General features: G+C 38.9%; 1 protein-coding gene across 2 annotated transcripts in view; it reads left to right on the top strand.

Annotated features, from left to right (window-relative positions):
- DNAH8 (dynein axonemal heavy chain 8) overlaps window positions 1-13077 on the top strand; it is a 150109-nt gene that overhangs the window by 86827 nt on the left and 50205 nt on the right. For both annotated transcript variants that reach the window (XM_087719122.1, XM_087719121.1), the window contains exons 57-62: window positions 2787-2909; window positions 4093-4223; window positions 5912-6065; window positions 9899-10063; window positions 10849-11075; window positions 11643-11761. In XM_087719122.1, the coding sequence (XP_087575248.1) occupies window positions 2787-2909; window positions 4093-4223; window positions 5912-6065; window positions 9899-10063; window positions 10849-11075; window positions 11643-11761 (919 nt within the window). The remainder of the gene's footprint in view (window positions 1-2786; window positions 2910-4092; window positions 4224-5911; window positions 6066-9898; window positions 10064-10848; window positions 11076-11642; window positions 11762-13077) is intronic.

Genomic DNA, 13077 nt, shown 5'->3' with positions numbered 1-13077 from the left:
GCTAGATCAGCAGTTCAGCGGTTCAAATCTCACCGGCTCAGGGTTGACTCAGCCTTCCATCCTTCCGAGGTGGGTAAAATGAGGACCCAGATTGTTGGGGGCAATATGCTGACTCTCTGTAAACCGCTTAGAGAGGGCTGAAAGCCCTATGAAGCGGTATATAAGTCTACTGCTATTGCTATTCTGTTCACAATAGGAAGGGAAAATCAAACTAGAGCTATATACAACCTTTCACAGATCTAGTCCTAATCTATGATCAGGTTATATTTTCATCTCATGAACAAAATCTCCCTCTTACATGGATTAATTGAGGGTGAAGATTCATTCTCCAAGCTTGTGACTTGGTTTTCAAACGTTTTGTTACCAGACTAGGTAACATTTTCAGTGGAGTTTAGGGGATGTCAGTGTTCTTCTGTTTCTAATGGCTTCAGGTGTGGATGTGTAAAGTGAGGGTCTTGTGATGGGTTAGCTGTGATTCATCAGTGAGTCTTGTGATTGGTCTTGTGATAAGGAGATTACATCAGGTCAGGGTAATTAGGATGTGAATTGCTGGTGTGGGGTTTTTGCATGGGTTGCTTAAGAGATGGTGCTGTTTCTGGTTGGAAGTGCAGTTGATTTGGATTATGAGGGACTCATAGGCTGGTTGTAGATCAATGTGTCTGCTGACTGAATTGGTGGTGCAGTGTGATTAGGTATATTCTCCTATGTGAGTAAACACAAGTGGTACTGAAGAATAAGTATAAGTATAATCTTTATTGTCATTGTACTTAAATACAACAAAATTGGTTTAAAGAATGATTAGAATGTGCTAGATGTCAGCTGCAACCATTGCCTCCTTACCAGTCACCTATTTTTCAAAAAAAGTAGGCTAAGAAAGAAACTTTTTTGTTTGTTTGTACATACTCATGATAAAATGGATGGCAATGATCCAGAGGGTCATCTTATTAATAAACAAAGGGTCTGAGCTTTTTTCTAGTTTTCTTGGTGACAGAATGTAAAGCTCGTTTTCTCAAAACAAGTTAACTATGGAAACCACAGGAAGTAATAGACTGGAGAATACAGAACAATTGAGATGAGCAGTGTGCTCGAAAATAGTATAGAAATATATCAACTTCATTATTTTATGATTTATTAAGCATACTTGTAAGTTGCCACAAACAAAAACAGTTGTCATGGCTCATACAGAAAAATGATCCCAAGGGCAACCTAATTTTCACAATCTTTCTTATGATTTACATTTACAATGTACTTAAATTACAAGAAATGGCAATATAGAAATTATGTAGTAGCTATGTTCAGAAAGCTGGCATAGAGAAGAACAATTATTAGAAAGGAACATGCAGTTTGGAAATCCAGCTACTACAAACCCAACATTAATTAACACAGGGCAGCTATTATAGCTAAAAAGGCCATAGTCAGTGAAATAAGACAGATGCAAGCATGGATAAAGAGTCTACTGTACATGGTACAAGAGTGAGTTACCCCCACCCCCACCCCGTGCTGGAACAAGAGAGAGAAGATATCAAGGTTTACAAAATGCAATCATGTAATTAGGGAAGGCAATTTATTTTAATAAAATTTGTGTCTAGAAAACCAATGTGGGTACAAGTTGATTTCTCTGCATTTATGTGATGACATTTCTATAATTATTATAGATTATAATAGCTATAACATAGATTATTGCGGCGTTGTCGCCACACTGGAGGGCTGCTCATGTGTCCTTGCCTAATCAAAAGGAAAACACCAGACAAAATTTCTCGGGATGAGCAAAAAGCTTCGAATGATCATCGAAGGGCTCTTTTATTAGAAAAAGTTAGTTACAGCATCATCAAAAAGGAGCGTATCAAAAGGCATATATAATCACACATGGTACAAGTAAACTAATGAAAAATCACAGCATTCTACAAATAAACCAATAGAAAATCACATCATGGCAAAGGGTGGGCAAAGGGGGAATAGAAAGTTACAAGCTGCATGGCATTGGGAGGGGGAGAGGGGGAATAGAAAGTTACAGCACAGCATAGGGGGGGAGAAAGGGCATGTGTGGGAGTAGCTGGCTCACATATTTCATTGTTACATGAGGCTGCCTAGTGAGTCCTGATCATTAGGCCAGAAAGATGTTTCTGGTGCGATGTTTTTGCATCCCTGTGTGTGTGTGTTTCAGGCAGCAGAAACTTCCTTGCACACAAACACCCGGAATGAATTCCAACAGATTATAAATATCATATCAAATATTATCCTGTGATATATTGTATAATTGTATAAATTATATCATGTTTGACTTTACTTTTTGGTGGTATGTTCTCTCCCCCATCCCCCGCCCCCACGCTTCCATTCAATCATGTGCAATTCTTGGAGAATACCTGGACAGGTCCATGCCATTTCTAGGCAAGGTTTTTCAGATGTGGTTTGCCATTGCCTCTACCCTAAGATTAACAAAAAGTGACTGGCTCAAGGTCACCCCGTTGTCTTAACTTTTACATTATATATTTACCTTTCTTTATCCTTTTATTTTTAAATCATTTTAATTTATTGAAAGATTATTAATATCACCATCATACAAAATAATCGCTTTATCTATGCTTATATCTGTCTTACCTGACAAGCTTATTTAATGTAACCTTCTATCTAGGCATTTATTTGTTTGTTTGTTTGTGTAGGTATAAATTCTTTGGGGAAAGACTATTTTTTTCAATTTTAGTGATTTGTTGATTGCAATGGTGGTTAATTTTAAAAATAAACTAAATAAATGGTAATTTTAACATTCTTATTTTCTTTACCATTAGGTTCCATCTTTAGAATTTTTAGCTGACAAATTACAGTTCTACCAAAAACAATATAATGAAAATGTTCGAGGTGGACTGCTTGATCTGGTGTTTTTCAAAGATGCTATAACACATCTTGTTAAGGTTTGTGTCTTTAACTCTAAATGTAAGCTTCATTTCAAATCATTCATTTATTCAGATTATGCCAATGCTACCTTTTATCAATTTCAGTATAAGTAAATAATATAAATAAATGAAAGCTAATTATTAAGTATTCAAAAATTAATAGCTTTTTACAGTGATGGTGGTATGATGATAGTGATAGTAATAATGATGTTTTCGCCTGACAGAAATGTTGGTACTGTGTATCTTCCTGGTTTGCCATTACTGGGAAAACACTTTCTTGTAGGTGACCATGTAATGGAAATTATTAGCTCTCCTAGAAACACTGTTTTGAAAGGCTGCATATTATTTTAAGAAATTAGTTAATTTGTTGGCTATAAAATTTAATATGTGGTACTTAGTTTAGATTATGGTATTAATTAAAGATTATTAGGTCTATATTTTACCAGTAGAAAAGGTATAGAATTACCTATAAAACTCAAAGGGACATAAAAGCAAGTTTGTAGAGAAGAGATTTCTAACCTCCGGGCCATGGACCAGTGCTGCTCTATGACCTGTTAGGAACTGGGCCACACAGCTGGAGATGAGTGGCAGGTGAGTGAGTGAAACAAAAAATATCCCCCCCTCCAGTCCGTGGAAAAATTGTCTTCCACAAAACCGGTTCCTGGCGCCAAATGGTTGGGGACCATTACTGTGGAGGGAACTTCAATGTGGGTTTTGTAAATACTGTATATGCTTTGGAATTGTATAATAAAATTGAACTATTGTTTTTTACAACACAGTTCAGAGAAAGTTTCTGTGAAGTTCCTTTGAGATTTACAAATGCACACAGAGATGCACACCATCCTCAAAGAAGAATATATATTTTTTATCTTCTTTTCATTGCAAAACTGACAATTCCTTTTTTATAAATCTTCAGTGTAATGTAGTGGCTAGGACAGGAGAGACTAAGGTTTGAATCCATTCTTGGCTGAATGGGGGACTTTAGGCCAGTCATACTCCTAGCCCCACCTATTCCTCACATTTGTTTTGAAGCTAAAATGAAGTTCTACTTCTATTTCTCCATCACACATCCTGAAGAAAAGACCAAACCAAAATAAAATAAAATCTTTAAAAATAGGTTTGGGCTATGATTCAACTGTTCCATCCTTATGCAATGAGTTTAGCATACACTGTATGTCCTTTTTGTCTTTTAATATTGTAGATCTCCCGAATAATTCGGACAGCATGTGGAAATGCTCTACTTGTAGGAGTTGGTGGTTCTGGGAAACAGAGTCTTTCCAGGCTTGCTTCTTTTATAGCTGGATACAAAATCTTTCAGATAACTTTAACAAGGTCAGAAACATTTACTTAACCAAAATGATTGAGTTTCCATACAGAATTAGAGGCTCCTATTTGTGATGAAGGTAGGAGTGGTGTGGTGGCCTGGAGCTGTTGCCTCACAATCAGGAGGCTGTGAGTTCAATCCTGGGTAGAGGCAGATATTTCTGTCTCTGAGTTTAATGAGAATATATCTGCTGAACAGAACTCCACATTGGCAACAGGAAGAGCTTTCAGACATTAAACACTTGGCTAGCTCCATTCAGTTTCCCAGGCATTATGGGGTCGTTAAAAGATTATGATGATTTGTAATGAAGGTAGATTGTGCATAATCATGTGTCTACAGGACCACTGTTATGATATTAATGATTATATGTTCTACTGTTGAGTCATGTTAAATATATATTTTTAAAAATGACATAACTGAGGAAAGAATTTCTAGGCACATGAAGGAATTCTTCTTCTGTCCTCTGCTTATAATACATTTTTTTAAATGGCACTTGGCATGATACTTATAAAAGACTGGGTATGACATAAGTTCCTTCTGAGATGCCTATGCCAAATCTTTGGGAAGGACTTCACGGGTAGATAAAAATGCCAAATGCTGTCTAATATCTGGCTGACTATGCAACCAACTATAATGTAAGAGTTATAATATATTAAACTAAAATATTTATATGTCATCTAGTGATAAAGAAAAAAAATTGTGATGGCTCTCAAATGAACAAATATACAGATTTTCTTTTATTCTTGAATTCTTTTAACTGCATATGATATTTTTTTACTGACATCCTTATAATGAAGAAAAGTTATTACATTTTAAATTGATTGCATTGATATAATTATTGATTGATAATAACTCAACCTATTTAACATTAGGATTTGGCATATATTTTGAGGCTATGCTGTATGGTTAAGTATTATAAAGCATCAGTGAGATAATGTGGTTAGTAGATGCAAGTTATAGTTCAAACAGAATGCTAATATATCTAACATAAATGTTGGTTCACAGCTGATTTATGATGGCATTGTGTCTAATAACCTTAATTTCTCCTAAGATGGTGAAAAGATTTTGCATAAAAATGTTCTGGAATTATCAATAGCTCAGAATGGAGAAACTACTTGGATAAGCAGTTTATTTATTTTTTTTAAAAAAGCTCCAGTTGCCATGACTCAACTCTACCTGGATGACGAGGAATCTTCGTAGATATCCTGGAATCAAGTTTAATTTTAAATTTGGTTTATTTTTAACACATAATCCAATTCTACATCCTTCTCTTTGTTTAGTTTCCATTTGAACAAATTATATCTTTCAGTCCAGTTCTGGCAGTCATCCCAAATAGCTTTTCCTTTTATCTATTAAATACATTTAAATAGAGCTTAAATACATTTTGTTTCTTTCTCACTCTTTGACATTAATATGTGGGCAATGAAGAGCATAAACTTTAGGAACAATACTTTTTCTCATTTTTGCTTGGGTGGTTTCAGAAGTTCCATTTCAGTAACACTCCCCATTAAAATATGTAACAAAATTTCTTTGTGGATACAGGTCCTAAAGGAAGCATTTCTAGTTGCATGGAAGTCTTCTCACCTCCCATACTTACTGTACTGTATACTGTACTGATTTAATATTTGCTGAACTTACACGTGAAGAATTTGTACTGTAGGTTAAATTTACTTGTTGATTTGCTTTCTCCCCTCAGGTCCTACAATGTGACCAATTTAACAGATGACTTAAAGAACTTATATAGAGTTGCTGGTGGTGAGGGAAAAGGAATCACATTTATTTTCACAGATAATGAAATAAAAGATGAAGCATTTCTTGAATATCTTAATAATCTTCTTTCTTCCGGAGAGGTTAGAATTTCAAATCACTATAGATGTTGCTGTTATGCTGATTATTACATTCTTAAAGATAAAGGTTCCCCTTGCACATATGTGCTCATTGTTCTCAACTCTAGGGGGCAGTGCTCATCTCCATTTCAAAGCCAAAGAGCCAGCACTGTCCAAAGATGTCTCCATGGTTATATGGCCTGCATGACTAAACACTGAAGGCACACGGAACACTGTTACCTTCCCACCAAAATGGTCCCTATTTATCTACTTGCATTTTTACATGCTTTCGAACTGTTAGGTTGGCAGAAGCTGGGACAAGTAACGGGATCTCACTCCATTATGCGGCGCTAGGGATTCGAACCACCAAACTGCCGACCTTTCTGATTGACAAGCTCAGCGTCTTAGCCACTGAGCCACCACATCCCTTACACTCCATCCCTTACATTCTTACTTGTGGTTAAATATGCCAGTAAGCTTCACCTTGATTAAGACCCTGATACAATGATTCATAAAACATAAAATTACACCTCTGAAGCACTTTGGAAGTTGTTGAGTTTTATTCAAAAATTAATTTTATTGTATTCATTTGAAAAGCTGAAATTTAATGTATTCATTGACAGTAATTTGAAGCATAAAGTGGTATGACCTTTTTTCCCCTCAAAGAAATACATGTGGAAGCAATAGACCTTTATAAGAGAAAGACCGTTGGCTTACCTGAACGATCGTTCTCGGGGCACTGCGAGGAGAGTCCAATGCTGGGTTAACACAGCCTATCTGCCCTTGGACTGAGTGATGTTTTTAGTTGACCACGCCTCCCTTTGCCTCTGCATGCTCAGTTCAAAAACGAAGGAAACCGTCCTGTAATCAGTTACAGTTAATACAGTCACATCGTTCAATATAATAAACACCCCGGGTGGGTTTGGACTCTCCTTGCAGTGCCCCGAGAACGACTGTTCAGGTAAGCCAACAGTCTTTCTCCAGTGCACTGCTCGGAGAGTCCAATGCTGGGACATGCCCAAGCTATTGAGTCCCAGGGTGGGGAAGCGCCGTAGCCTCTGGCCTTTCAGCCACTCTTTGTAATACTCTTCTGCCAAAGAGGCTTCGGCTGAGGCAAAGGTGTCAATCTTATAGTTTTTGATAAAGGCCGTGGGGGAAGCCCATGTGGCCGCTCTACAAATGTCTAGAATAGACGCCTGGGTTGCCCAGGCCGCAGAAGCTGCTGCGCTCCTAGTGGAGTGTGCGGTGACCCGTCCCCCCCACTGGGGTTGGTTAGGGTGCCTGGCTGTAGCCACTGGCGCTGTACAGCGTCCATAAAGAGGTCAGGCACCAGGATAACCTCAGGAGTTTCTATTGTCTCTTTGAATAAGCCATGCTTATGATCCCTGGATGTGGAAGCTTGAGAGGCCTCAGGCCTGGAAGTGGGGCCTAACTCTGTCGCCGTCATGGCCTTGTGTAAGATTGATTTGAATAAGGACGGCTTAAACAGGCCAGTGAATGCTGGTTTGTCAGGGGTAGGGTTTTCGTCTTCAGAAAGCACGAAAATTTCCCCTTCTTCCTGCTCAGAACTTGAAAGCCCAGAGTGAGATGGGCTGGAAGATGGGGAGGAGGATACAGGCTCCTTGGAAGTGGAGGCTTTAGGCTTGTGCTTTTCCTTTGGGGCCTTGCCCTTGTGAGAGCCCCTGTGCTTAATGCCTTCAGCTATCCCTTGGGAAATGGCAAAGGAAATTACCTCCCTCATTTCATCAGAAAGAGCAGGGCCTTTACCCCTCTTCAGCTTCTGCTTACTGGGCCTGCGATGGCTAGGCCTGCCTGAGCTGGATTCACCCTTCCCACACTGGGAATCCTGGATAGAATCTCGTTCCTCTCCAATGGAGGAGCTAGGGGAGTCGGGGTACCCCCAAGAAGCTTCTGGAGACGGATCCCTGGACCTATAGTCATCCCCAGACAAGAATTCACTGTCCCCAGGGGATTGGGCCTCATGATCAGGGGAAGCTACCTCCCTGCTGCGATGGTCTGGGCTAGGTTCTGGCTGATGGGGCCTAGAAACCTCCCTGGGATCCACTGTGGCTCTTGGTGAAGACCTTTCAAGTGAGCCCTTGTGCCCTTTGCCTTTTTTCACAGAGGGATCCAGCTTGCTGCGTTTGCTGGAGGGCCCTGCCTGTTCCCCTAAGGCCTCCCTGCATTCCTCTGCCATTTCAGGTCCCCACGAGGCCTGGAAGATAGCTGGAGCTGGGATGGGCATGCGCTGGCCATTGAGGCTCAAATGTGCTCGCAGAATCTTCAGGAGGGAAGGGCCGCCTGGGGGTCGGATTCCTTTCTCCCACCGCCCTCGGTTCCCCGAGACTTATCTTCCTCTCAGGAGGGAGAGACTAGCTGGCTCCCCAGGCTAGTCCCCAGCCTCCTCGCGGCGTTCTGCGGTCGCTGAGGGCTGGCTGTGGCTCCGCTTGGGCTGTCTGGCTCTTCGCTTCTCCTGCCTCTCACTAGCAGCCTCTGGAGGAATTTTTTCGCTCCTCGCACGATCTGCGCTCTTGCCGCTCTTCACAGCGATTAGGAGCGATCCAAAATAGCGGGGGTACGCGCGCAGCCGCTTCCCACTCTTTCTAGCCTCACAGCCCAGAAAAGCATGCGCAGGTTCCAACTGTCGCCGCTGTTGCCGGGCAGAATGGAGCAGCTGAGGGATCCCTAGCAATACGGTCTGCAGGCTTCAGAGCCTTCTCAGAGCCTTCTCTGGGGCTTCTTTTTGCCTGGAACGCCCCTGTCCTGATTGGGGAAATCGCTCATCCCACTATTAATAGCAATAGCAGTAGACTTATATACCGCTTCATAGGCCTTTCAGGCCTCTCTAAGCGGTTTACAGAGAGTCAGCATATTGCCCCCAACAATCTGGGTCCTCATTTTACCCACCTCGGAAGGATGGAAGGCTGAGTCAACCCTGAGCTGGTGAGATTTGAACCGCTGACCTGCTGATCTAGCAGTAGCCTGCAGTGCTGCTTTTAACCACTGCGCCACCTTGGCACTAGCCGCTCCTGCCGCTCGCCAGCATCCGCTGGGCGAGCTTTCTTGATCCTCTGGAGCGCTTGTGACCAGCAGTAGCAGAGAAAGCCCGGTAGCCCTTTTAAAGCGACAGAAGCCTCAATGGAGGCAATTTTGACAGTTCTTACAGTAGCTGTAATTTTCTCTATCTGAGAATCTAAACGTGGTCCAAAGTGGGAAACTTTCCAGCCTATCTGATCTTAGACTGGAGCTCTCCCAAAACAGTCCTAATGGGCGGACTGAGTTTTCGAACTGAGCATGCAGAGGCAAAGGGAGGCCTGGTCAACTAAAAACATCACTCAGTCCAAGGGCAGATAGGCTGTGTTAACCCAGCATTGGACTCTCCGAGCAGTGCACTGGAGAATGAAACCTAGTAAATTTGAAAGAAATAGATGCATTAGAATCTTTAGCTAGCCAGTATCCATTTTTTCCAGTGGAGTATATTTGTTATAACTTCTTGTTGTTATTCATTTATCATCTAAATAAAGTTAATATTTCTAGAATGTTCAATATTTTGAACTAGTTGTAAGCATTGAAAAGAATAAAATCCCAAGCATAAAAGACAATGTGCAACATTTTGAATACTGTGTATATGAATACCTATGCTTCATTATTTCTTGATATATTATTTGATATATATTACATTATTTTTTCATATATTTTTATAAATACATTAGTGAACCTCAGTTACCTCTGAATTATAAACTGAAGCAGATGTCTCCTGAATTAGGAGAGTCTTGGAATCTATAAATTAAAAACTGTGGTATTTTAATAATATTTATATATGTCTTTTTCTTCTAATTTTTGATTTTCCTGATAAGATCTCCAATTTATTTCCTCGAGATGAACTGGATGAAATAACACAAGGACTTATATCTGTAATGAAAAAAGAGCTGGCACGAGTTCCTCCAACTTTTGATAATCTTTATGAATATTTTATATCCCGGTCAAGGAAAAACCTCCATGTAGTACTCTGCTTTTCTCCTGTGAGTTCCCTTTAAATATATGTTTAGACAACCAATGATCCATTAGGTCATCATTTCAGAGATATCTCCTTCCCAAAACAGAGAAGCAGAATGATCATGGGTGGACAAAAAAGCAGTGGGAACAGGAGCAACTTCTGACTTCCTGCTGGCTTTCTCATTGACTGCCCTCATAGGAAGTTGGCATGGAGCATTGGAAATGACAATCACAGGATTATGGCTGGCCACATCATTAGGATGGTGCTAAAATAGGCACATCTTCAACAAATTTCAATCCCACAGGACTAATTGTTCCCAGACTTTCAATGCATTACGTCAACCTGTTTAAGGTATAGGTGGTCCTCAACTTATGACTACAATTGAGTCCAAAATTTCCATTGCTAAGCAAGGCAGTTAAGTAAGTTGCATCCCATTTTATGACTTTTATTGTCACAATTGTTAAACCAATCACTGCAGTTGTTAAGCGAATCTGGCTACCCTCATTGCACTTTGCTTGTTGGAAGCCAGTTGTGAAGTCATGAATACATGCCAGTTGCCAAGCACCCAGATTTGTTTAAGTGACCAAGGGTCATAAATGTGAAATGTCATAAATCACATTTTTCAGTGCCATTGTAACTTCGTACAATCACTAATTGCTTTTTTTATATGAAACAATTGCACTGGAAACTGTATATAAGTCAGACAGCAGATAAGTTTAATAAATCATGATCATCAATATTATCTGCCATATTTCCCATAAATATATTTCATTGATATGTCACTTTTTGTCTATTTCTTATTTTTGCTAGGTTGGTGAGAAATTTCGTGCACGATCTTTGAAATTTCCTGGTCTAATATCTGGATGTACTATGGATTGGTTTACTCAGTGGCCCAAAGAAGCCCTAGTTGCTGTGTCTCAGTATTTTCTGTCAGGTTTCAATATTGTCTGTTCTGCTGAAGTTAAAGCACATGTGGTAGAAACTATGGGCATCTTTCATGACTTGGTTTCAGAAAGCTGTGACAATTATTTTCAAAGGTAGTATATTTAACCATGTATTAATTCTGTAATAATTATTTTAGAAATAGATGTATTTATGTACCTAAAAACCATTTTGCAATTTAATCTCAACATGAGTTATAAATTTGAAAGAATTTTGAAGGTCACCTAGTGCAACCTCCTGGCATCACTGATAGATGACTATTCAGTGTCTGAAGAATTCATGAATGAAAGAAAATTCACCACATATTGTGACTGATGTTAATAACATCACTAATATATAGTAAAAATCATAGAAACCTCCATTGCCTTATTTTTCTATGTCAATTGCCACCCTTGCAAAGCAAAATATACTTACAATTCAAAAGCAACCCTGACACACTGTGACAATTGATAAACAGATGTAACAGAAAATTATATATAGCACCATTATTTTGGTTTGAGGGGAAACATGATTATTTTACAAACTTTACTTCATAAATTACAGTTTAGAACTGTGATTCATGTATATAATATAATAATGTAATACCCTAGGTTGTATCTTGAGATCATTATATAGTTAAATGTCATTTGAACCTGAAGAGATATCACTATTGTAAATTACAGATATCGGCGAAGAGCTCATGTCACTCCCAAATCTTATCTTTCTTTCATCAATGGCTACAAAGAAGTTTATGCTGAAAAACTGTTCAGCATTAATGAACAAGCTGAGCGTATGAATATAGGTAAGATAAGTACAAGTCAAAAACCTTATTTTCTCCTTTTACTATATCATCATATAGCAATATAGCAATAGCACTATAGCAATAGCACTTAGACTTATATATCGCTTCACAGTGCTTTACAGCCCTCTCTAAGTGGTTTACAGATTCAGCATATTGCCCTCAACAATCTGGGTCCTCATTTTATTCACCTTGGAAGGATGGAAGGCTGACTCTTGATCCTGGTGAGATTCGAACTGCCAAACTGCTGGCAGCTGGTGATCAGCAGAAGTAGCCTGCAGTACAGCACTCTAACCACTGCACCACCACGGCTCAATATATTCAATATATTCAGAAGTGAGCCTTAGTTGGACTTGTTTTCAAAAGCATTTTTAAGACCATAGTTTACTCTTCTCTACTAATTGATTGTAAAATTGCAAGTGGATCAGTTGTTCTGTTCCTATAATTTTTTATTACTTTAGAGGAGTTAATTATTATTATTACTCTTATATAACTATTCTGGAAATACTTGCTATGAAAAGTAGGATGTAAATCTAATAGATAAATCAATATAACAGTTAATTGTACATAATTATCTATTCATTATATGCCATAAAGTTGAAGTCAAATGTTAGTGACTTACCACAAGGTAGATGCACTCAATTACAGCAGCAATTAATACACCAATGTTTCTCAACTTTGTCATCTTGAAGATGGGTGGACTTCAACTCCCAGAATTCCCATCTGTGCTGGCTGGGGAATTCTGGGAGTTGAAGTCCACTCATCTTCAAGTTGACAGAGTTGAGAAACACTGGCATGCACTATAAAAAAAGCTCTGAAAGGGTCAGGTAGGGAAGATCATGTTGGAGAAAGTTTATGTGGTTGTTAAGTGTTAACACTGATTTATTGGTCCATAATCAATCAAAGAAAGTGAATGAATAAAGACTGAAGTACAAAACTTGATGTAAAAAAAAATCAGTGAATTGGTTAAGTAGATGGGATCAAATTAAATCAATCAAGTTAAATTGATGAGCTCCTCAAAACAGATGAAAAGTTTGAAGAGGCACACTATGAAGTGCTGTGAACTCAAGCACTTTTTTGTGAAATCTGGGATAGAAAGATATGGGGTAATTTATTTGATGGCATCGGTATTAAATAAGTTTAGCTTTACTAACCTTTGTTTTTTTTCAATCACCTACTTATTTTCTTCAGTTTTCTTTTTCTTTACACTTATTACTTTTTGTACTTTACACTATGTTGCTTATCCTGAAAAGGAATAGCAAAATAGATATAGATTGATAAGATTTGTTTAGCTGAGCTCTCTGGAGATCTGAATCCAC

The sequence above is a fragment of the Thamnophis sirtalis genome, unplaced genomic scaffold (genome assembly GCF_051295495.1).
Source record: "Thamnophis sirtalis isolate CommonGarterSnake01/CBP01778 unplaced genomic scaffold, rThaSir2_p1.2 scaffold_6, whole genome shotgun sequence".
NCBI classification, from domain to species: domain Eukaryota; kingdom Metazoa; phylum Chordata; class Lepidosauria; order Squamata; family Natricidae; genus Thamnophis; species Thamnophis sirtalis.
The sequence above is the reverse complement of the archived record's forward strand: the minus strand, read 5'-3'. Positions and strand labels throughout refer to the sequence as shown.